Raw genomic sequence first — 26,753 nt, 5'->3', positions numbered from 1 at the left:
GAATATCCTATCCATCATACGATTAAAAGTAGCAGGAGCATTGGTGAGACCAAAAGGCATTACCAAGAATTCATATAATCCGAAGGCTGTCCTGAATGCAGTCTTATGGACATCTTGTGGCACCACGCGTATCTGGTGATAACCACTCTTCAAGTTAAGTCTGCTAAAACAAGCCGAACCATCAAGCTTATCCAAGATATCATCAATACGTGGAATAGGAAATCTGTTCTTGATGGTAAGCTTGTTCAAAGCTCTATAGTCTACACACATACGGAATGATCCGTCCTTTTTTTGAACAAGAAGCACAGGAGAGCAGTAAGGTGAGGAACTGGGCTGAACCAAACCTTTCTCTAAAAGCTCGTTTACCTGCTTCATAATTTCTTCTTGTTGTGCAGCACTCACTCGGTATGCGGGTTTGTTAGGTGGAGAACTACCTGGCACAAGATCTATACGGTGATCTTCGGGCCTTTGGGGAGGTAATTCACCTGGCAATGAGTCAGCAAAACAATCGTTGAATGCATTAAGAAAATTCAGCCTATCATTAGACATAGCATCCACATTTTGATGATTTGGCACAAGACTATCACGCACAAAAACCAAGTACGCTGAAAGACTCTTTTTCATTGCTTTATTAATTTGGATGTGTGATACAACTGGGATGGAATCCCCTTCTTTGCCAGCATCAATAAAATGCATGCGGCCTTTATGCATAAAAGAAATCATATTGGACTTGTAGTCTTTGCGGGGCTCAAGCCTATGATGCCACGGCTTGCCCAACAATACATCACATCCATTCAGTGGAGCAACTAGAAAATGCTCATTATCAAGGTAGCCCTGTATATGGATGCGCAACTTCCCAATCAAAGGGGTAACCTGCACCTCTTTACCAATAAATGCAGCTTCGGCTTCAATCTGAGGTCCCATGTTTTCAACCTCAATACCCAATGCAACTGCCATTTGCATAGAGATGAAATTGTCAGTTGCACAGTCATCAAACATGAAGAGTGCGGGCTGATCCTTGATTTGCCCCCAAGCCTTGCAAACCATACGCTCTTTTGCATCATGACCTGTATTACCTTGCACATCAGGAACTGCATGAACATTTGCTTTGGTGTGCTTGTCCTCGTGCTTTGATTTGCGATCTGGGCATTGCCGAAACATGTGGTCTTTGCTACCACAAGAAAAGCATTTTCCATCCTTAGCATATTGCTCTCTTTGCTCCGGGGTTAATCCAAATTTGTTCTTCCTTGGGCCCTGTTCTTTTGATGTGTTATTTTCAGCTTTACCACCCTTGTAAGGCTCCCGGAAGTTCTTTTTAGATGGCTGTCCACCCTTTTGCTGATTTGGGACAGCCTTGTCCTTCCCCTTGGAACCTCCTTGATCCTGCTTAATCTTGAGCACCAATTGCTCCGTAGCAAGAGCAGAAGCTGTGAGTTGTTGCAACGTATGTTTTGGGTGCAATTCAATACCCGATCTATATGCTGGTTGCAATCCAGAACGAAACTTCCTTTTTCTTTCATCCTCAGTGATTTGCATGAAGGGAGTCACTTCCAGCAACACTTTCCAGAATTTGTTAACATACTGTTGCACACTCTCATTATCTTTTTGTTCCAGCCTGTCCCACTTTTGAGTGAGAGTTTGCTCCGCATTGGGTGGCAAGAACTGAGCATAAAATCTATCTTTGAATTCCTTCCAAGTAGAGATGGGATCCTTGGTGATCTTTTCGGTGATCCACCAATGGGCAGCAGTCCCTTTCAAAAACATGCTAGCATGGCGCACCTTTGATTTTTCTGTGAAGTCCTCATCGCTAAAAGCAATGTCGAACTGTGCCACAAACGCTAACACCTTAGAAGCATCATGTTCACCATGAAAAGCATCAAATTTGACAGATTTGTCACCTGCTTTGAATTCCTTGAGCTTCCTGGCATGAGGCTCATGGTCTTCTCTTTTCCTTTTCCCCTTATCCAACAGGGTAGCCCTGTCTGCATGGGCTCCATGGGCCATCATAGAAGCTTCATGGGGCACAGTGGCATGTGCTCCACGAACTCGAAACTCAGATGCATGTTACTTACCTGCATATGGCATGGTCTCTCCATGAGACAACTCAGAAGGCAAAATTTTTCTGGAAGTAGACCTGTCACCATGAGATACATATCTTGCATGCATGTGACTTTCATGCCCTCCATGAGCACTGGCATACATATATCTGTCAGGCTTTGTGCCTTGTGGAGAGGATGCATGACGAGAGGTGACAGTCACCTCTTCCTTTTGCATAAAAAATTTCAGCCTCTGGGATGCGGGATCTCCATGCTTCAAACGACGTGGATTTCTGAATTTCAGCTCTCCGTCATCCCCCTCTTTGATATCACCTTTGCGAAGGAGATAGGCAAGTGCCAACTCCCTTGGTTTCTTGCCCACTTCACGAGCCATTGATTCAAAAGTTACATCAACCATAGCATCAGCCTTCCTGGCTTCAATAGCACTTTGCAGATGGGGATCTTCATGCAAAAACTTTAACTCTTGCTCTTGAGCCTGCAAAAGTTTTCTCATATGTTCCATTTCAGCCCTCATAGCATCAGGCTCTTGTTCAAGCATGACTGTCTTTCCTGGAGACAGTTGACCCTTGGATTCACTATCCATAACCCTTTCAAGGGGCTTGTGTCTACCTCGCAGGGCATCAGACCCACAAGAAGCACTAGATGGACCCCTCGAATTTGGCACTTCCAAAGGGTTGCCTTGGCTGTCCATTGTGTTTTAAGTTTGCTAAAAGCGGGATGTCCACTACACAGGTTCGTTTCCCCACTAGGAAGAGGGAAACAACCGTGCTCTGATACCAATGAAACCGATCCCGTCAAGTGGGAAAGACTCCGTTGGACACCCACACGCTTAATAGCACAACTTTAAAACCACAAATTTGAAATGGACAACTTAAAACAACTTGAAATTTAAATGAAATGAAATGGAAAGATGGACACCAGCACTGGGGCCGGAACGGGCCGACCCCCCCCTCAATAATATTTATTGCGAGTATTTAATAAATACAATGCTCCATGGGTTCCAAGAACCAGATAATGTCCATGTACATATGAAAACAGTACCAAACAAATAAGCTCGAATTTCGATGTAGAAGCTCGAAGCAGAACAACCACTAGTGTGGTCCAATCGCTACGGTCCTGTGCTTTCACTGGACTCCGCGGAGAGCGCCTCACTGGTGTTCCGAGACCACGCACAAACAGGCGCTCTCGTACTAACGCCTGGCTCTCCCGATCTCAGCACCTTTGGACCGAGGTTCGCCAATATAGCTTGGACAACCCGGCACCGAACGGGTGTTGGCCGAGCGGAATGAATCCCTTATCAGATTTAAACATAAAATACTTTATTGAAATCTGAAATTCACTTACTTGTAGATGGTTGATAGAAAAATCCAATACCCATGGTGTTTGTGCAGAAGATGAAACCACCCAAGAGATGTGAAGTCTTCTTGTAGCCACCAATGGAAAAAGAGTACAACCTCGTGCAAATAGGCAATAGAAAAATTGCCTTGGGAGAAGTAGAGTCTTGCTGCAGGAACACAGCCACCCGTTGCATGGGAGAAGGTGGCTCAGCCTCAAGAAGCGTGGAAAAATAACCAGTATAGAGTGGCCTGGCTGAAGATGAACGCTCTGACTGCAAAGGGGTAGTGTAGGTGCCTGCAGTGGAGAGAGGTAACCTGCTGGAAGAGATGCGCAGGAAAGCACACAGGCGCCTGCAAAAACAGCTCAGTCTGCTGGCGGCAGTTTACTAGGGGTACCACACGGCCTGCTGGTCCAGGAGGAATCGCTGGCAGCAGTATAGCCTGTAAGAACAAGAAACGGCTGACTGCAGCCAGCCTGTATCGCCTGTAGCACAGGGAGAAGAGCAGCCGCCTGTAATGCAGTTGGCAGCCAGCCGCCTGGGGAGAGTGGTCGCCTGCTGAAAGAATAAGAGCTTGTGCCACTTGTATGAGAAGGCTCACAGCCGCCAGCAAGGTTGCGTAAGCGATCGCTGGTTCTTGCTCTTCACGAAGATGGTGGAAACGTACGCTGGTGGTATCCACGATGGAGAAAGCCTTTTTTTATAAAATTTAAAGTGTAGTTAACTTTGGTGATACCCACGCATGCATGTGGGGGGACTAGTGGGGGTAGGTGACCATGCCCACCCCCACACTCACTTAAAAGTGGGGCTCCCCACCTTGGCCCCTAAGTGGGTGCCCAAAGGGGGTGCCCACTTTTAAATAAATGTGAACACCTAACCTTATAAAATAAAAGGTTAGAATTTGAAACATTAAAACAACATGTACCATATACTTACCACCTGTTCACATGCACTGAAACTCGTCAAAATACAGAGCAGACTTCACGACTCACTGGCAGGCGTCCCCGCTCAGTAAGTAACACGTCAAACAGGCAAACACACAAATACATGTCATGCGAAAACAGTTTCAAACATGCAAAATATGTGTGCATGTGCAAATAGTAACATGGACATATCTCCCGTTCATGGAACAAGTACAAAATATCTGTCGGCACAAAACTGGCACGACATAAAACATAAAAACCTGGTCTTCCTATGGAGTGACAATCCCATAGGTAAGACACAGTTCCAGGCACGAGTTTCCCTATGGTGTGACAGTCCCATAGACAAAACACGGCACGAATACTGGCTCTTCCATGGCGTGACAGTCCCATGGGTCGAACACAGTCCAGGTCATACACGGGTGGCACTGGTCTGGCTCCCGTCCATACGACACCATCCTGCTAACACACGGGTGGCACCAGTCGGGCTCCCGTCCATGTCAGCAAAATACTGGCCTCTTCACATGAGACACTGGCCTAGCCTCAAGTGAACGAGACGCAAAAACTGGAGATGGACCAAATGGTCGGCCAATTGGTGACATACAGTGGCTGGTACAGCAAGTACGGTGGCTGGTACAGTCAGTACAGTGGCTGGTACAGCAGGTACAGCAAGTACAAATGCTGGTACAACACATACAATGGCTAGAAATCATAATAAATGATTGAATACCCTTGCCTTCAGTATTTCTTCGCGATGGAAGCCTCCAAAACAGTCCCCAACAGCCGGTATTCTTCATGGGCAGCCTTCAAGAGAGAGAGAAAGAGAGTAGCCATCATTAGAGAAACCTTCAACGGTGGTAGAGGCTAGTGTGCAGCAAGAGAGCCTCTATTAATGAAGAGAGAGGGCTCCAATTTATAGATTTGGGCCTCCCATGAGCTAAAATGGCAAGAGAAGGCTACAATGACAAGTGGAGAGCCACACAATAGCTGAAGTGACAAGTGTGAGGCCACTTGTCTCATTTTGATCCATTTTCTAACAAGTGTCAGGCCACTTGTCTCACTTTGATCCACTTTCTTGCCACATGTCCCAATCTAAGCGATGGATTCTCCCATAATCTTTAGCTCTAAAAATATCCCAACTAGTAGACATTCTGTCATAGGCACTTTGCCAACTCTTGGTATCTGCTCAATTCCAGATGTAATGACGCGAACAGAATTTCCATCGGAGTCAGGCCAAAAATAGCAACTCTCCTAAATTTTAGGAGTGTGGTCCTTCGTATTCTAGGATAATCCCCCATTCCCAAAGCTTGTACTTTCCAAATATTTAAACATCCTGGAGTCCACCAGACCCCTTTCAGACTGGGAAATGTCCAGGCTGGTGACATCCTCCCCAACTTCTTAAAAGTTGTCCGCAACTTTAAGCTTCAAGCCATATATTCAAGATATAATCACGTCCCATCGATTGGGTGAGACGAGACAGTCTCAAAAAATCCAATATAATTGAAGAATCCATGTCCCAAAGAAATGGACGAGACAAATCAGTCCCATAAGTCCAGATATCATAATCCATGTCCCAAGTAAATGAGCGAGACAAATCAGTCCCATAAGTCCAGATATCATAATCCATGTCCCAAGTAAATGGGCGAGACAAAATAAGTCTCCTGCCAACAAGACATCGGTCCACATGACCCTTGGCATAGACATAAGTCCCATCATGTCCACTTTACCACTTGCACTCCGTGTTGGTACTCTCACCACACACCTTGGATGAGAGGTGGGCTTACAAGAGACACACAATGAGCCAAAACGGCCGACCCCTCCCTTGAGTAAATTGTATTACTATTGGAGAAATTCAATACATAGCTTCACGGGCATCCATTGCCAAATCCTCCATGCTAATGCATATGAAATTCAGCATTTAGAAAACAATGGTATGTCGATGTAGATCACCAAGGAGCTGCCTTGACGCCCGGCCCGACTTCAGTGCCCATATTCTCTACCATTGGCTCTATGTTCTACCAAGCAAGGTAGCAACATCTTGAAGAGCACTTAGGACAAGAGAAATACGGCACAGGGCGGCTAAACAAGGAGTCCTGAAAACAATCACTCGCAGGCATAGATAACTTGGTGTTCCATACGCATTTCTGCTACACATAGTTTATAGGCGTTTCGGCCACCAGCTCACACTACCCTCTCAAGTGTCCATGTTCCCTTCCATCTGCTCTCTATTGTTCCACCCACACATGGTAGAAACAATCTTCAAGAGAGCACGTAGGACAAGAGAACACTACACAGGGTATGTTGTGCTTGTCACTACCCTTTGAAGTGCCTATGTTCCCTTCCATCTGCTCTCTATTGTTCCACCCTCACATGGTAGAAATAATCTTCAAGAGAGCACGTAGGACAAGAGAACACTACACAGGGTATGTGAATCATGAGTTCCATAAGTCCAATGTATCCCAAATAAAGGGAGCCAAAAAGAATAATCCATCCCAGTAAAAGGGAGCCATAAACATAATCCATAAACCTGAGGATGGATCCAAATTCCTAGAAAAGAAGTCCAGGAATCCATAGACCTGTATACCATAATCCTTGTATACCATAACTCTTACCACATACTCCATGCTAACCGCACACCTTGGAGTAGAGGTGGACTTTATCCATAAAAGCATCATATCCATGAGATATCCAAAGATTGCTTCTCTATAAACTCGGACAGATTCGTCCATAGAATTTGCTTGTGAAGCCCAATATCTATATAAATCTCGTCCAAGAAAAAAATCTCCATAGATATAATCTATCCCAATAAAGGGAGCCATGAAAAGAATTCATCCCATTAAAGGGAGCCATAAACAATGTTTCCCTGAAACCATCTCAAGGCAAACAACAACATCTTTCTTCTTGCATAGCTATACAAGGGTTAGTGAACATCAAAAACACTTCATAGTAAATAGCAAAAGCACCAACTTTGGAAACTCAAAGTATACTTAGCTGTTCTTTGCCAAGTTGGTCATGAAGCCAAAAGAAATATCTCCTCACCATATCCTTAAGATATCCCGAGATATATCTCCATATAGCTTGCCTGTAAGCTTGATAATATAATCCACAATATCCATATGGAAAGAGTGCTAAACGTGTGCACATAAAGCCAACTCCATACTTCCAAGATAAATTTTGTGAATTCATAAACCCTTAGATCAACAAGCTGTCTACTGCTCATGCTCTTGCTTCATAAGCTATGAAGCGGCTAACCATGCTTAATAGCAATGATGGTAAGTGTGGTTCCCACTTGAGATCTTTTCTCTTCCTTATTGATAGAAGGAAGCCTCCGCTTCCAAGAAAGCCTATGCTCTGATACCAATGTAACTCGCGGCGGCGGTGCCCGAGGGACTAGGGCCTTTGACACACTTGTTGATACCATCAATGCATATTAAAACATTTAAACATGGCCACAGCCTTAACACATATCCATCATCACTTTGCATAAAATATAAAGCTGGACAAAACATCCACAAATGCTGAAAATGGATCTTGCACATGTGACACCACATAGAGGCCGGAATGGGCCGACCCCCCCCTTGGAGTATTTTATTACCCAAGGAGAATAATATCATGTACAAGCTTTGAGGGCCTTGCTCTCCCCACGGGAGATGCCGGATTATCCATATACAAATGCCATAACACAGCCCAACACAAGGCAACTGAGCCGGAACATAGGCTGTAGAAATGCCGAGCCAACAATATAATCCATATACCTCCGTGTGGGTACTGATTCTTTCCCAAAAACCACGGTTCTTCATGCAATAGAGCTGGTACAGCAAGTACAACTCTCCATTCAGCCGGTACAACACGTACAATGGTTGGTACAGCCGATACAGTGGTTGCTACAACAGGTACAGTAAGTACAAATGCTGGTACAGCAGGTACAATGGCTGGTACAGCAAGTATAGTGGCTAGTACAGCAAGTACAGCAAGTACATTGGCTGATACAGGCGGTACGATGGCTGGTACAGCAAGTACGGTGGCTAGTACAGCCAATACGGTGGCTGATACAGCAAGTACAACAAGTACAAATGCTGGTACAACACATACAATGGCTAGAAATCATAATAAATGATTGAATACCCTTGCCTTCAGTATTTCTTCGTGATGGAAGCCTCCAAAAAAGTCCCCAACAGCCGGTATTCTTCATGGGCAACCTTCAAGAGAGAGAGAAAGAGAGTAGCCATCATTAGAGAAACCTTCAACGGTGGTAGAGGCTAGTGTGCAGCAAGAGAGCCTCTATTAATGAAGAGAGAGGGCTCCAATTTATAGATTTGGGCCTCCCATGAGCTAAAATGGCAAGAGAAGGCTACAATGACAAGTGGAGAGCCACACAATAGCTGAAGTGACAAGTGTGAGGCCACTTGTCTCATTTTGATCCATTTTCTAACAAGTGTCAGGCCACTTGTCTCACTTTGATCCACTTTCTTGCCACATGTCCCAATCTAAGCGATGGATTCTCCCATAATCTTTAGCTCTAAAAATATCCCAACTAGTAGACATTCTGTCATAGGCACTTTGCCAACTCTTGGTATCTACTCAATTCCAGATGTAATGACGCGAACAGAATTTCCATCGGAGTCAGGCCAAAAATAGCAACTCTCCTAAATTTTAGGAGTGTGGTCCTTCGTATTCTAGGATAATCCCCCATTCCGAAAGCTTGTACTTTCCAAATATTTAAACATCCTGGAGTCCACCAGACCCCTTTCAGACTGGGAAATGTCCAGGCTGGTGACAGCTTCCACCTATGCTATCTCCTTCACCTTCATGATATCATACGCTTAGGTCCAGGCTGCTCCAAACTTTGCAAATCTGCCCACCTTTCCCTCCTTTCCTATGCGTTTTTCTCCATATCTCCCCTGGCTGCAAATCCATGACAACAAGTCGCTGTGTTTCCCAACTTTGCTGCATTTTCAGGTCCAGCCAGCCTGCTGTTTGCTGCCGGCCAGTTTTGGTGGCTGCGTTTTCTCCTACAGAGGCAATCCGACCAGTTTACTTGGCTGCATTTTCTTCTACAGAGGCAAAAGGTGGAGTTGTGGCTGTGTTTTGTGCACCGGCATCTGTTCTTGGTGAGTTCTTTGCATTTAGTGCTGCCAGACAAGTGGCCCTACATTGTCTTCTTCCCCACGAGTCCATGCCCTTCCGGTAGGAGGTTCCCGGTGGATCTTGGACTGTTCTGCTGCTGTCCAACCTCTTTCTCTCTCAAGTTTGAGAGGGGGCTGATTGTTCCTAGTGCCTCGCTTCATTGGAAAGCACTTGAGAGAAGTGTTTGAGAGCTGAGATTTGTTCTTTGCTGCTGTGGATATGGCTCCCCCTTGTACGAACAAGGATGACAAGTTGAAAGGACCCAACTGTAGTCATTGGAAGCTTCAGACGCGGATCTGGTTCATCCACAAGGGTTTGTGGGACATTGTTCAGGGCACTAAAAGGAAGCCCGAGCGTCCTCAAAACTCTAGGAGGTGGACTCGGGATCAGGAGGATGAATTTGCTGTGGAATTACAAGACTGGGAGAATCGGGACTCGAAGGCGCATTTTATGCTTGTGTGGACCATCACAGAGGAGGTCTCACCGGCCGTGCAAACTCTCACCAGTGCTTATCACGTATGGTCACTTTTTGGAGGATCTCTTTGCACAAGATTCATCGATGAGGGCAGTTACCTTGCAGGGGCAGCTCTACAGTTTGTTATTCCCAGAAAACAATTCCATGCAGTCTTTTCTCATGAAGGCCAAGGTTATCCATGACCAGTTACTGGCTATGGGTGCTGCTTTGTCCTCTTCTCAAAGCTGGCTACTCTTATCCTCACCAAGCTTCCTCCGGACTATGATGTGATTTCTCGATCTTTGCGGTGCCAGGTCACACCCACTCAATTGGATTTTGATGATCTTAGCTCCCTAATTTTGGAGGAGTCCATTCTCATCTCACAAGGCAAGTTGAAGGTGTCAACAGTTCTGACCAGGCACTTTCCTCAGTTCAGAAGAAAGGTCGAAGTCGCTGCTTTACTTGTGGAAAAAGAGGCCATCTATCCAAAGATTGTTTGTCCAAGAAGAAGGACAAGACCAAGGGCAAGGCTTCATCTCGGAGAAAAGGCAACGACGCAATACAGGATAGTGATACAGAGTACCACTTCTAGGGCTCCAAGGGTGCTTCCGGCTTAGGAGAATGCAGATGGTGTACTTCTCTAGTACACATGCAGTTTCCTCCCATGTGCTTCCAGTCTTTGGTACAACAGAGATTATGAACTGGATCTGTTCCAAGTTCATTGTTCGAGGCTTTTGGGACGTGATGTGTTCCGTCCACTCTTGGGGATTATGGGCGCGGTGTGTCCAACAGCTCATCATCTATTCTTGGAGTTCACTACACACTTGTGTAGGAATTCGTGGCCAAGCAAAGTTCCTTGCTATTCATGGTGGCATCTTGTCACATGCACTCTGCACTCAGTGCATGGTGACAAGATGGCTCATCATCAGCAGTGCAACATTTGTACATTATTAGAACCCAGTAGGATAATAATTGTCGTACGCCATGACCCCATTGTACATCCTCAATCCAGGATAAGTCAGGCATGAGCTACGTAGGTCATTCCTCAGCCTTAGCAGGTCAGTCAGTCAGTCAAGTCCCTTAACCCACTTGGAGAGAATCATTCATGCATGTAGAGTCAGTAGAAGCCTTAGGGTTTGCATCAGAAAGCACTCTGCATCCTGCATAATATGCATTCATATGCTTGTGCATCATTTAGAACATCCCAAAAGCCTTAGGGAATTTACTAGGATTTATCTGGTATTTTTCCCATATTTTATGGTATTTATTTAGCATTTAATGTCATTTATAAACATAAAGTTTATTAAATTATGACCAACCAACTTGACCAACACCTATCTAGTATAAATAGGCTTGCATAGGGCTTAGTTTCCCATTCAGTCTTCAGTGTGCTAAGAGCTTTCCTCCTCAGCCCTAGGAGTACCCTTGCCTTCAGCCCTACCCTTGCCTTCAGCCCTAGACTAGTCTCATCCAGCCCTTGCAATACTTGAGTTTTGCTTCAGCCAGCCCTGGTTCTCCAACGCAGCAGTTCAGCAGCCCCTACAGCCATAGGCGCCGCCATACAGCACGCCACAGGCCCAAATCAGCAAACACATCTGCATTTTCTGCATATAACCCAGCCGGCCTGTGTTCAGTCCTCTACAGCCCTGCGTTTACAGTTCTACAGCAGCCCAGCCCTGCGTTTACAGTCCCACAGCAGCCCTACAGTCTGCGTTTCAGTCCAGCATCAGTCCTACACCAGTATTCAGCCCTACAAACCTGCGTTTGCAGATTCCCAGCAGTTTCAGCCTTGATTCATCAGTCTACATCAGTATCCAGCATTCAGTGCATCATCTAGGCATACACCAGTCATCTGGTAAAGGTATTCTATCATTCATAAGCATTTACAGCATTCTAACATAGCTTAGAACAGTCCACCGCCTTCTTTTCTCAGCCTCTGCAGCCCTTCCTCATGCCCTTGGGAAGAGTGCTGAAACCGATCCCGTCAAGTGGGAATAGACTCCGTCGGACACCCACACGCGTAATAGCACAACTTAAATTTCACAATATAAATGAACAACTCAATATCAACTGAAAACTGAAATGGAATGAAATGTTGATCAATGGACACCAGCACTAGGGCCGGAACGGGCCGACCCCCCCCCCCTCAATATATGATATATTATTGGGAGTATTTAAGAGATACAATGCTCCATGGGTTCAATGAACCAGATGATGTCCATGTACAACTGAGATAAAAACAGTTACCAAACAAGAGACTTGAAGTAGACGTTCGAAGGAGAGCGATCCACTTGAAGAAGTCTAATCTCTACGTCCTGTGCCTTCACTCGAATCCGCGCGGGGGGCCCTTTGGTGTTCCAGGACCACGCAAAAACAGGCGCTCCCGTACTAACGCATGGCTCTCCCAATCTCGGCACCCATGGACCGTGGTTCTCCAGAAGCTTGGACTACCCGGCACCGAATGGGTGTTAGCAGTAGAGAGTATTCCTTATAAGATTTACATCAAAGACCTTTGCTTAAATCTCAATCCACTTACCTTGCAAAATAATGGATATGGCCTTCAGAAGTGGTAGGCACGCACGTATGAAAGGAGAAGTCTCTATTACGCCTAAGTGCAGCTGCATAGGGGCTAGAGAAGGACACCTGGGCACAGCCACCTGCTGGCAAGAGAGGGGAGTCCTGTGCTTATGCCTGCTAGGTGGAGAGGGTGGCGTCTGGGCGCAGCCACCTGCTGGGTGGAAAGGGTGGCGTCTGGGCGCAGCCACCTGCTGGCCAGAGAGGAGCGAGGTCTGTGCGCAGCCGCCTACTGGGTCAAAAGGGTGGTGTCTGGGCGCAGCCACCTGCTAGCCAGAGAGGAGCGAGGTCTGGGCGCAGCCGCCTGCTGGGTCAAAAGGGTGGTGTCTGGGCGCAGCCACCTGCTAGCCAGAGAGGAGCGAGGTCTGGGCGCAGCCGCCTGCTGGGTGGAGAGGAGCAAGGTCCTGCACCACGGTCACCTGCAGGGCAAGAAGACAGCCGACTGTAGGACAGGATGAAGAGGTCGCCTGCACAGCCGTCTGTGGATAGCCGGATGAAACGGTCGCCCGCACAGTCGCATACGCATAGCTGGATGAAGCGGTCGCCTATATGTAAGCGTTGGAGAGGGCACACATCCAACAGCTGGCCGGCCCACCTTGCTTGCATGGAGGCGGCCAGTTTCAAAGGTTCCAAGGTGGGGAGTGGGTAGGTGGCCATGCACCCACCCCCACACACGAGGGGTTCCCTTTCTCACGACCCAAACGTGGGTGCCCACCCTTCCAAAAGTACCATGAAATATTGGGAAGGGTGCCCACTCATTAATGAGTGTGAAACTGCAACCTTATAAAAAACAAAGGTTAAAAAGAATGCTAAGAAATAAACAAATGCAATACACTTACCACCTGTTCACACGCAATAAAACTCGTCAGAAGACAAAGCAAACTTCACGACTCACTGGCAGGCGTCCCCGCTCAGTAAGTGGCACGTCAAACACGCAAACACAAGAATACAAGTCATGTGAAAACATGAATGCATGTGCAAACAGTATCATGGACATATCTCCCGTTCATGGAACAAGTACTAAACATTTCTGTCGGGCGCAATGATGGCACGACAGAAAACATAAATCCCGGTCTTCCTATGGAGTGACAGTCCCATAGGTAAGACACAGATCCAGGCACGAGCCTCCCTATGGAGTGACAATCCCATAGGCAAAACACGGCACAAATACTGGGTCTTCCATGGCGTGACAATCCTATGGATAGAACACAGTCCAGGTCATACACGGGTGGCACCAGTCTAGCTCTCGTCCATACGACACCATCCTGCTAACACACGGGTGGCACCAGTCTGGCTCCCGTCCATGTTATGCAAAAAATACTGGCCCCTTCACATGAGACACCAACCTAGCCTCAAGTGAACGAGACACAAATCTGGAGATGGACCAAATGGTTGGCCAATTGGTAACAAGTGCATAGGCTCGCGATCAGTTCATTGAGGTGTTTCTACAGCCGCGTACAATTCAGCCAGGCTTCCGATCCTCCGAGATCTTGCGTTTGGCTTATCTACAGTCCACAGTCATTCTCTCTAAAGTAATAAAGCAAATATTATCTTGTTATCGGGATAGGGGGCCCTTCAGTGGGTAATTTGGGACCCAATCTGGTGTACAGTTCTCATATCTCTTTAAAGTTTGAAGTATTAAAGTGGATTGCTAAACTCACGAAACTCAGGATGCAAAAGACGGTGTGAGCATTTGTGTGACAGGATCTTCCAATACAAAGACTTCCGCTGCATATCACATTGGTATCAGATTCGGATTGTCCACACACACGGTATCCTAGCGTGGAGGCATCCTTGGATGGTTAGATTGCGTTCCGGCACGACCACCGACTTCTCTCGATGATATTCTGGTTTTTAGCCGATCTATGGTCGATCACAAAGAGCATTTACAGATTGTGTTTGAAGTACTACGCACCAATGTGTTGTACATCAACAAGAATAAGAGCGAAGTTTTCAAGAACCATGTGGAATATCTTGGTCACATCATTTCTGCTAATGGGATTGCAGTAGATCCTAAGAAGATTCAGGCGATTGTGGATTGGCCTTTGCCTCTCACCATTTCACACGTTCAATCTTTCTTGGGACTTGCTAACTTCTATCACAACAAGGTGCATAGGTTTTCAGAGATTGCTGCCCCTTTAACAGAATTGACAAAGCTGGACAAACTTCAGTGGTCTTCTGAAGTTGAGCAATCCTTCAATGATCTCAAGCATGCCTTGACGACAACCCCGGTCTTGGCCATTGCAGATCCCACCCAGCCCTTTGAAGTAATGACAGATGGCTCAGATCGTGCTTCTGGTGGAGTTTTGATGCAGAATGATCGTGTCATTGCTTTTGACTGCAGGAAGTTTTCAGCCATTCAAAGCAGGTATCCTGTGTATGATAAGGAGTTTTTGGCAATCGTGCATGCTTATCGGACTTGGAGACTATCTTCTTGGAGCAGATTCAATTGTACGTACAGATCATCAATCTCTGACATACATTTTCACTCAACCTGTAATGAACTCTCGACAGGCCGATGAGTTGAATTCTTGGCTGATTTCCACATGACTATCCAGTATGTTCCAGGTCTTCAGAATGTGGTTGCAGATGCTTTGAGCCACATGCCTCGAGCCACTAATTTTGCCATCACAGATGTGCAAATGGAAATCCCTGCTTGTTTCAAAAATGAGTATTTGACTAATAGAGATTTTGGAGATACGTTCCGTGCTCTCAAATCTTCTAATCCCAGCCCTGCAGAGATGAATTGCTGTTCTTTTCTGATCGCATTTGTGTACCTCACAATGCTTCACTCATTCAAGAGCATCATGAAGTTCCTTATGCTGCTCATCCTGGTATCAACAAGACATATCGGCTTTTGTCTGCCACATACTTCTGGCCTCAGCAGATGCAGCAAGATGTTATCAAATTTGTCAAAGCTTGTCATTCGTGTCAGATAATGAAAGCCTCTCGACAACTTCCTCAAGGTTTACTTCAACCTTTGCCAGTTCCCAATGAGAGATGGGAAAGTATCAGTATGGATTTTATCACCACTTTGCTTCGTTCATCCAAAGGCAATGCTCAAATTCTTGTGGTAGTTGATCGATTTTCCAAAATGGCGCATTTCATTCCTTGCAAGAAAGCTGCTTCAGCCCCAGATGTGGCGTCATTGTTCGTGCAACATGTCTTCAAATTGCATGGTTTGCCGAAGACCATCATCTGTGACAGAGATCCAAAGTTCACTGGACATTTTTGGACGTCTTTGTTCAAATCTCTTGGCACAAATTTGTTGTTCAGTTCAGCCTATCATCCTAAAACAGATGGACAGACTGAAAGAGTCAATCAAATTTTGGAAGAAATGATTCAACATTATATTCAAGCCCGTTTGGCATCATGGGAAGATTATTTGCCACTCATGGAATTTGCTTATAATAATTCCCATCATTCAGCAATTGGATTTACTCCATTTCAAGCAGCATATGGGCATACTCCTCTTGTGCCTACAAACTTTGTTTTACAACACAAAGTGGCGTTGTGGCAGATCAGTTGGTTCAGGACATGCAAGATGTGCTTGTGCAAGTTCGAGATAAATTGGTCCATGTGCAACAAAAATATCAAAAACAGTCCAATAAGCATCGTCAACATGCAGATTTTCAAGGAGGAGATTTGGTCCTGTTGTATGTGGCACCTCACCGCTACAAAACAGTGAAGTCGGTTTTTCCAAAGTTGCGACCTCACTTCTATGGACCTTTCAAGATTCTTAAGAAAAATTCAGTTGTCAGTTACAAGTTGGAACTTCCACCTTCATGGAGGAAGGTTCATCTGACTTTTCACATTTCTTGGCTCAAACAATATGTTCAAGGAGATTCGCCTGTTCCAAACTTATCTTCATATGTACCACAAATTGAAGATGACCATATTATCCTTGTTCCAGAAGTAATTCTTGACGTATGACAGAAGGAAACAAGAAGAAAGTTGATAACAGAATTTCTTGTGAAGTGGATGGATTTGGATGAGTCTGATTCCACTTGGCAAACAGATGAAGACATGCAGCAGTACCCTAATCTTCTTCACGAGTTCTTCGACAAACGGATGTCTATCATTTGACACATGGGTTTTATTTTAAATGGGAGGGAATGTCACGATTGTGACGTATGTATGTATCAGATTCTCTCTTCATTGCTGATTCCTGTTTTGCAGATGCAAAGAGTAACCAGCCAAGGGAACCCCTGCCCTCGACTGGTTGCGACTCTTCGCCAAAGGATATACCTCTTCATCGAATAGCCACCTCCCTTCGACAAAGGTTGTATCCCTTGATGAATGGTTGTGCCTCTACATCAAATAGACACATCCCTTAGCCTAAAGTTGTATCCTTTCGTCTATGGTCATGTCCTTTCGTCAAAGGACATGCCTCTTCAAATGTGTCTCTTCATCTCCTATATAAGAGACCTATTGTAATCAGTTTAATTCATTCAATTCAACCTTCTCTCAAGTGTTCTCCTGAAGTCTCTTGTTAAGTACTTAAGTAGTAATTAGTACACAATATGCAGGATTAACAATACAATCCCCACAATATCTAAGAGCGGTGGGAGGCAGAGGGGGGAGGTGGAACCATCGGCGGAACTACCCTCCACTCTGAGAGTCTTGGGCGTGGATTTGGATGGTGAGTAATCACAATCCGTCCTACAACAGAGCCTTGCCAGATGGCCTCAAACCTTGCCCTCCATGTGGAACCACTCCCGCCGGGCCCGGGAGTAGGCGTACTCTGGACTCCACATGCCACAGTGAAGGTATCTGTAGGAGGGGGGAGGGAAATTGCCATCGAGATGTGAAGAAAGACGAAGAGAAGCACCTCCATGTTGGGTATTTCGGAGTCTCTGTGTATGTATCCATCATCTACGTGTACCCCTGTTTATGTTTGTGTGTGTATCCATCATCTACTAAGAAAGACAAAGAGAAGCACCTCCATGTTGGGTATTTCAGAGTCTCTGTGTATCCATCATCTACGTGTACCCCTTGTGAACATCCCTTTTATATGCGTGTGAACACTCACTTGTATAAGTTAGTGAGTATGTGTGTGAACAACCGCTTATAGCCACTTAAGTGTTTGTCTGTGTGTAAGCAGTGATGTCATTGGATTAGCCGAGTGTCATTGCCCCATGAGTAGAGTGTTAGGAAGGTAAGGCGTTCATCCTATAAAAGCATGTACTTGGTGTAAGCTTCAATATATCAAATCAACAGAGTATTGAGTCTTGCAGATATACTCTCTCTTAGCTCTCTTAGGATGTTACTATTTTCATTCTTTCTTTCAGATTTGTTATGAATCTATGATGAGACATCATCATCATCAATTGTACCTTGTTTCGGTCTCATGGGCCATTTCGGCCTTTAGGAGATGTTAATATATCTTTCTTTCTTTCTTAAGTATTGTTACATATTACTCTCTCTCTCTCTCTCTCTCTCATTACCACTCCAGCCATATATTGTTGTACTCACTGTCACTTTTGTACTCCCCCATATTCATGTATTCATGTATCCATGTACTCAGGTAGCCCATTTTGACTAGTAGCATTAGCTTCCCACTCTCCCTAGTTGCTACTTCCGGATGCTCCCTACTACTGATGTATTGTAGGGCTAGATACTTACCTTCAGTTCTTTCTTTTCTTTTCCAGACAGTGTATCAGATGTCACATGGTTGTAACTTTAATCTCATAGGTCACTTTGGCCTTTTGAAGACGTTAATATAACATTTCATTTCATTTCATCTCTCTCTCTCTCTCTCTCTCTCTCTCTCTCTCTCTCTCTCTCTCTCTACCATGGAGTTCCACCCACCCATAGTTGTCTACGGGACATGTACCACACCACAGGGACGTAAAAACCAATACGAAACGAAACGGAGGTGCAGTACGAGGTCCGGGACGTTTTTTTTCCATGACAGTTTCGTTGCAGCATTTCGTACCGGTTCGTATAGTTTCATGTCGTTTCGTACCTGACCGGTACGGTACGATCAAAAAAGACATTTTTTAACCCTCTTTCCTCTCTCAAGCTCTCTAGGGCCTACTACCTAGGCTCTTCCCCCCCCCCCCCTCTCAAGCTCTCTATATCTACTACCTAGGCTCTCTCTCTCTCTCTCTCTCTCTCTCTCTCTCTCACGTCACTTGGGCCCCATCTGTGTCTCAAGCTCTCTAGGGCCTACTGCCTAGGCTCTCCCTCCCTCTCTCTCTTTGGCAATGAGGTCTAGACTCCACAGGAAGGGAAAAGCATGAGGTCCCGAATCTAAAAGTATGAAAAATAAAGGAGGGTATGGTGCCAAGTCTGAAAGTATGGCCCCCACTCCCAGTCTGAAAGTATGAATAGTAAAGGAGAGTATGGTGCCATGATTTGTTTCAGGTACTGAAAAAGTAAAGGAGGGTATGGTGCCAAGTCTGAAAGTTTGGCCAAAAGGATACAAATATCTATTTTTCAAGTGTTTTTTAAAGTGGACCGTACCTCAATCAAACTTATTTTTCAAAATTTAAAAGTCCCGTACCGGTACCTTCGTTTCGTACCCGACAACTATGCACCCGCCATAGCTGTCAGTGTACCCCTAACCTACCTCGTCCTTCAAATGGTATCAGAGCGGGCTGTGTTAAAGGGTTGTTTTTTAGGGTTCCTCTGATCGGACTGTGCATTGCTATCCTCTTTCGCCAATAATGATGATGCCGACGAATTGCAATGCCACTCTGCTTTATGTACGCACGTTGCCGCCCCTGTGACCACCGCCTCGCCACCAACTTCCATGACCGCTCACCGCTTCTCTACTATCCGTTGCCTGTGTCATCAGTCACCCACGCATCGGCTATACCACACGTGCCCACAGCACGCCATCCTGAGCTGCTCTAGAGCCATCTGTCATCAGCACCCATATTTGCAGAGTTCCATGTCAGAAAAAATTGGGGATTTTCAAATATACGGTAAAAATCGTCTAATTCAAGACGTTGCTGCTACATAGATTAACGTTTTCCATGAAAAATCAGCTTTCTGCACCACTTTAAAGCTTCCCAATCCATATAAAATTAGGGCTTTTTTTATTTTTGGGTGCATCGACATTGAAGCCACTACAGCATTTAGAATTTGGGGATATTTCTCAAATATGGAGAAAAACACCAAATTGGATCTCTTGCACACGTAAAAATTTGGGGCTTTGCTCTCTACATCAAATTGGAGCTACAAAAACTTTGGATTTCTTCCGCACATCTCTCAATTTGTGCGATTCTAAGTTCCCTGCACTAGCCTCAGAGCCTAAAATGATGCCCAGGTCTTGATTGCCTGGCAATGCCGCCGGAAGAAGATTTATCATGAACATCTGTTCGAGGGGGCCTGGGGGGATTTAATCTCCCATAAATCTCTATGTTTCTACGTAAGTAAGTGTCATGGGTCACCTGCCCGGGTCGTCCCCCGAAAAAGATTTGTAATAAGTGTTCGTCATGTATGTCACTTTTATGTTTTTGTATTGCCTTATGTTATAAAAGGCTCCACTATTTCAATTTATCCATGTATAGGTCCCACACCGGGTTTGACTTTTTGAGAAATCAATGTAAGTGAAAGTCACAAGTGGTCAAGCTCTTTTGGCACCTATTCCTTAGACCTCTCAGTCTCTACGCATCTATGCTTGTTAAGCCTCTGAGTCATGCTTGTTGAGCCTTTGAGGCCTTTTGTGCCAAGCTCACTCGCCTTTGAACCACGCTTACTAGCCTCTAAGACTATGGCAGCAAACATGTCTTAGATGGAGCATTAGAGTGCAATGTTGAGCCCAAATCACTATGACTATTGAAGGTTGTCTCAAGTCACTCCACCATCGCTCGGGATCAGGTCACGGTCACCAAAAAGGGGGGGCTGGTGCCAAGCCTTGAGACATGATGGGGGGTGATGGGAATAATCAGGGCTGGGGTGCAGAGGCCAACAGATGCGGGAGGCAACAAACAGCTGGAGGCGGAAAGTGAGGGCAGCAAACAAGAGCCCAAGGGCAGGCATGCGGGAGAGGCAGCAGGCTTGAAGGAGGGCAGCGAGGGCGCACGGCAGATGCTGGCGACGGGGCAGGCAGGGGCGCTGAGACTGCACAGGGAAGGGGGGCGACTAGGCGAGGGCGGCCGGGAGGGGGGGGGGTTCGCGCAGGGGGTAGGCTGTAGCTCTTGCATGATGGACCTTCACGTCTGTGCAGTTCACAAAATGTATAAAGGTATGTCTACAAGACCAAAGCCATGCTACATGGTAACTGGGCATAACAACTGATCCAAAGGGGAATGAATGTCTGAAACCCTATACCTTTGAAAAAACATTGAGGATCAGCTTGATTTAACCCCATCACTTATACAATCTGGACTGAATCAACTCAGCCCTATGCATTTAGATGCTACTAGGGCAGATTTGAACCCAGTACAAAAAAAAAACCCAAAAAAAAACCCCCCAAAAAAAAAAACATAGCCCTATGCATTTCACCACTATTCTATGATACTGACATCCTACTACATGACAGTTGAATTCTATCACTCATACACTGGCATATCCATGAGGACTATCACTAATGGATATTTCATACAAGGCCAATTGAACCCCATCACTATCCAGAGAGGATTAAACTTGATCAAACCTATCCAGCAGCCGTGTAGTAAGGGGTTCAACTGGTGCCCGAGTTCAAAACCCTCTGGATGTGATGTTGCCTATCACTAATATAGGTACATGACACTCTCGCCATTCATTTTTTTTTTTTTTACATAATGGAATAACCCCATGAATAAAACATTAACAAGTCATTAATTAAATATGTGGCATTGATTTACTGGATAATTAAAAGCAGAATGCTTACCTTTCTTTGAAGTATGCCAAGGGGGCCAAGACAGCCAGGGCAATGAGGTCTCGGAGGATGGAGAAAACCAACTGATTGATGCCAACAGATAGGGCCAGTTTGGTGATGACATGGTAGCCGCCATTGTTGAGCTGAACGAGGGCAAGGGCCAGGTGGGCTTTCACTGAATCTTGCACTGCCATATGAGCAAAAAGGGCGGCCAAAATCGGACCCAATTGCAGGAGTGGGCAGAGGGAGGCATTTGGGCCATGGCGAGAGAGGATTTATTATGGGTCATCATTGTGAACCACACGTGTAAGGATTCAATCATTCATGGAGGATGTGTTTTCCACACGTGTAAGGATTCATGGAGGATGTGTTTTCCAGGTCCCACCTCTTAACCTTCATAGTTAGAATGTACTAGCAACTTCCTCACAAGATTGTGACCTCCTTTATTTTCACATTTATGTTTTCCATATTGTCACCAATACCATCCTAGCATATAGCCCCTCGATGCTTACCAGTGCTTGAAAAAAAACGGCATTCTAGTGTATTTGTATCGGCCAGAATTAAGAAAAACTGGCTAAGATTTTAAGTAGCCCTTATTTTAAAGAATGATTTCTCATATATTTTAGTTATAAGTCCGGCATAGAGTAGAGATTTTAACTACACAAACCGGATAGATTTAAGAGTTGTCCTTATTTTTATTGGTTGAAAAAAAAAATTCAAGCACTGCTAACTAAGTCTTTTTACCCCCTTTCGAAACTTTTCCAGTGGACCATGGGAACACAACCCCACAAAAGCCTCGTTTTTGTTTTCACCCAGTTTCAAAACTTTTTGGAACTAGATTCCAACTTCACTATCCGTGGAAGCACGCCCCAAGTTTTTGGATAAGCCCCCATGTGTTGTTGGAATATGGCATCAATCACTCAATTCTAAAAAAGACAAGTTCCAAAAGAGTGTCCTACACTTTTTGTAGTGTTTTTATTGTATAAAATTAATATACTGAAACTTTGACTTGCAATCACCATCTACATCCCTTCAAAAGAAGACAAAAATACAAACTAAAGTTCATTAACACTGCTCTTATTTTGAAAAATCCATACAAGTGGCCTTTTGACACTTTTATATAATGATCATATCTAGTAAAACATGAAGTATTAGGTATTATAAGTGTAAAGAAGATAATCTACAATAAGTCAAAAAAATATTTTAAATATAATTGAATTTGAAAAATATAGGGTTCTACTTCATCTTGTGAGACAAGTTTTTATTTTTGTAAAGTATCAAAAAACACATTCATGGTTTTTTGTGTGCAAGCTCACTAACACACAAAAAAAGACCATTGAAACATGCCATGTTGTGATATGACTTACACTTTCTAGTTACCATAATCACCAATATGATGGGTCTATACAACTTTAGAGACACTTTTGTGGATTTTTTACAAATGTCAAAAGCGTTACTATGAATTGGAGATTAAACATTTATGAACAATAGTCAACCTCATATAGGTTAAAATTATATATAGCTTACTTATTGGAATGAACAAATGTAGTCATACATGGATAAAAATATCATTTCTCATTGTCATGTTTAAATGCAATACCAAGCAATAAAAGGCTTTGAAATATAAGTGACATAACTAGAATAATATATATTTTCACTAGAATATATGATGTCTACTTTCATAAACACTCAAGGGGGGTGCACTACTAAGAAACCCTATGTATCACGTGCGTTCAAGGGGCATTTTAAAAACCCCTTACCTGTAAATATTTCATAAATAAAATGGCCTCTTTTTCTTTATGAAATTACAGGTTTTTTTATAAATTTGATTTAAAAAAACCCCTTTTGTAAATGTATTTCTGTAAATTTACCTTAAAATCTTGAATTAAAAAACCCCTTCGTTTGAACTCATGTGGTATACTTACATATTTTTAAGTGAACCCCCCAGGCATAAACATTCACTTAATTATTATATATGGTGTCTAAGAAATCTTTCCCTAAATATACATCTTTGATTTATTATATGATGTCTACTTTCATAAGCATTCACTTAATTATTATATATGATAACTACTTTTATAAACATTCACTTAATTATTATATATGATGTCTACATTTATAAACATTCACTTCAATAACTCTTTCTCCATATATACATCTTTAATTTATTTTCATCATAACAATCATACCATAATACATCTTTTGATTTATATTTTCACATTTGTGTTCATTCATACTTCCACAAAAACTTTTATGCATTCACACTTAGTAGAGATAATTGAACCATAACTTAAAAGAATTGTTCCATTTTCACTAATCTTTGCAAGTCTACATACATGTAGAACACTATTAATAACCTAGAATTTCTAAGCTATGTTCACTTATCTTCTCAAGTTTACATACTATTAATAACATTAATAATAAAAACACTAAGAATGTATAAAACATTAACAAGTCATTAATTAGATATGTGGCATTGATTTACTGGATAATTAAAAGCAGAATGCTTACCTTTCTTTGAAGTATGCCAAGGGGGCCAAGACAGCCAGGGCAATGAGGTCTCGGAGGATGGAGAAAACCAACTGATTGATGCCAACAGATAGGACCAGTTTGGTGATGACATGGTAGCCACCATTGTTGAGCTGAACGAGGGCAAGGGCCAGGTGGGCTTTCACTGAATCTTGCACTATCATATGAGGATTCGGGTTGCAAAAAGGGCGGCCAAAATCGGACCCAATTGCAGGAGTGGGCAGAGGGAGGCATTTGGGCCATGGCAAGCGAGGATTTATTAAGGGTCATCATTGTGAACCACACGTGTAAGGATTCATGGAGGATGTGTTTTCCACACGTGTAAGGATTCATGGAGGATGTGTTTTCCAGGTCCCACCTCTTAACCTTAATAGTTAGAATATACTAGCAACTTCCTCACAACATTGTGACCTCACATTTATGTTTTCCATGTTGTGACCAATACCATCCTAGCATATAGCCCCTCAATGCTTACCACTGCTTGAAAAAAAACGGCATTCTAGTGTATCTGCATCGGCCAGAATTAAGAAAAACTAGCTAAGATTTTAAGTAGCCCTTATTTTAAAGAATGATTTCTCATATATTTTAGTTATAAGTCCGGCATAGAGTAGAGATTTTAACTACACAAACCGGATAGATTTAAGAGTTGTCCTTATTTTTATTGGTTGAAAAAAAAATTCAAGCACTGCTAACTAAGTCTTTTTACCCCCTTTCGAAACTTTTCACATGGACCATAGGAACACAACCCCACAAAAGCCTCGTTTTTGTTTTCACCCAGTTTCAAAACTTTTTGGAACATTCCAACTTCACTATCCGTGGAACACGCCCCAAGTTTTTGGATAAGCCCCCATGTGTCGTTGGATAAGCCCCCATGTGTCGTTGGAATATGGCATCAATCACTCAATTCTAAAAAAGACAAGTTCCAAAAGAGTGTCCTACACTTTTTGTAGTGTTTTTATTGTATAAAATTAATATACTGAAACTTTGACTTGCAATCACCATCTACATCCCTTCAAAAGAAGACAAAAATACAAACTAAAGTTCATTAACACTGCTCTTATTTTGAAAAATCCATACAAGTGGCCTTTTGACACTTTTATATAATGATCATATCTAGTAAAACATGAAGTATTAGGTATTATAAGTGTAAAGAAGATAATCTACAATAAGTCAAAAAAATATTTTAAATATAATTGAATTTGAAAAATATAGGGTTCTACTTCATCTTGTGAGACAAGTTTTTATTTTTGTAAAGTATCAAAAAACACATTCATGGTTTTTTGTGTGCAAGCTCACTAACACACAAAAAAAGACCATTGAAACATGCCATGTTGTGATATGACTTACACTTTCTAGTTACCATAATCACCAATATGATGGGTCTATACAACTTTAGAGACACTTTTGTGGATTTTTTACAAATGTCAAAAGCGTTACTATGAATTGGAGATTAAACATTTATGAACAATAGTCAACCTCATATAGGTTAAAATTATATATAGCTTACTTATTGGAATGAACAAATGTAGTCATACATGGATAAAAATATCATTTCTCATTGTCATGTTTAAATGCAATACCAAGCAATAAAAGGCTTTGAAATATAAGTGACATAACTAGAATAATATATATTTTCACTAGAATATATGATGTCTACTTTCATAAACACTCAAGGGGGGTGCACTACTAAGAAACCCTATGTATCACGTGCGTTCAAGGGGCATTTTAAAAACCCCTTACCTGTAAATATTTCATAAATAAAATGGCCTCTTTTTCTTTATGAAATTACAGGTTTTTTTATAAATTTGATTTAAAAAAACCCCTTTTGTAAATGTATTTCTGTAAATTTACCTTAAAATCTTGAATTAAAAAACCCCTTCGTTTGAACTCATGTGGTATACTTACATATTTTTAAGTGAACCCCCCAGGCATAAACATTCACTTAATTATTATATATGGTGTCTAAGAAATCTTTCCCTAAATATACATCTTTGATTTATTATATGATGTCTACTTTCATAAGCATTCACTTAATTATTATATATGATAACTACTTTTATAAACATTCACTTAATTATTATATATGATGTCTACATTTATAAACATTCACTTCAATAACTCTTTCTCCATATATACATCTTTAATTTATTTTCATCATAACAATCATACCATAATACATCTTTTGATTTATATTTTCACATTTGTGTTCATTCATACTTCCACAAAAACTTTTATGCATTCACACTTAGTAGAGATAATTGAACCATAACTTAAAAGAATTGTTCCATTTTCACTAATCTTTGCAAGTCTACATACATGTAGAACACTATTAATAACCTAGAATTTCTAAGCTATGTTCACTTATCTTCTCAAGTTTACATACTATTAATAACATTAATAATAAAAACACTAAGAATGTATAAAACATTAACAAGTCATTAATTAGATATGTGGCATTGATTTACTGGATAATTAAAAGCAGAATGCTTACCTTTCTTTGAAGTATGCCAAGGGGGCCAAGACAGCCAGGGCAATGAGGTCTCGGAGGATGGAGAAAACCAACTGATTGATGCCAACAGATAGGACCAGTTTGGTGATGACATGGTAGCCACCATTGTTGAGCTGAACGAGGGCAAGGGCCAGGTGGGCTTTCACTGAATCTTGCACTATCATATGAGGATTCGGGTTGCAAAAAGGGCGGCCAAAATCGGACCCAATTGCAGGAGTGGGCAGAGGGAGGCATTTGGGCCATGGCAAGCGAGGATTTATTAAGGGTCATCATTGTGAACCACACGTGTAAGGATTCATGGAGGATGTGTTTTCCACACGTGTAAGGATTCATGGAGGATGTGTTTTCCAGGTCCCACCTCTTAACCTTAATAGTTAGAATATACTAGCAACTTCCTCACAACATTGTGACCTCACATTTATGTTTTCCATGTTG

At 43.1% G+C, this 26,753-nt stretch overlaps 1 protein-coding gene across 10 annotated transcripts in view; it reads right to left on the bottom strand.

Moving 5' to 3' along the window:
- Positions 1-21,648, bottom strand: part of LOC147613136 (WAT1-related protein At4g19185-like) — a 70,683-nt gene extending 49,035 nt beyond the window's left edge. For all 10 annotated transcript variants that reach the window (XR_015263365.1, XR_015263366.1, XR_015263367.1 and 7 more), the window contains exon 1: positions 21,293-21,648. Coding sequence is in view for 6 of the 10 variants with exons in the window: in XM_086782417.1 (XP_086638543.1) it covers positions 21,293-21,474 (182 nt within the window). In the remaining 4 variants the exon portion in view is untranslated. The remainder of the gene's footprint in view (positions 1-21,292) is intronic.
- Between the last annotated feature and the right edge of the window lie 5,105 nt (positions 21,649-26,753).

Source organism: Cibotium barometz, chromosome 44, assembly GCF_041138505.1.
Source record: "Cibotium barometz isolate CiBa-2024 chromosome 44, ASM4113850v1, whole genome shotgun sequence".
Taxonomy (NCBI): Eukaryota; Viridiplantae; Streptophyta; class Polypodiopsida; order Cyatheales; family Cibotiaceae; genus Cibotium; species Cibotium barometz.
The sequence above is the reverse complement of the archived record's forward strand: the minus strand, read 5'-3'. Positions and strand labels throughout refer to the sequence as shown.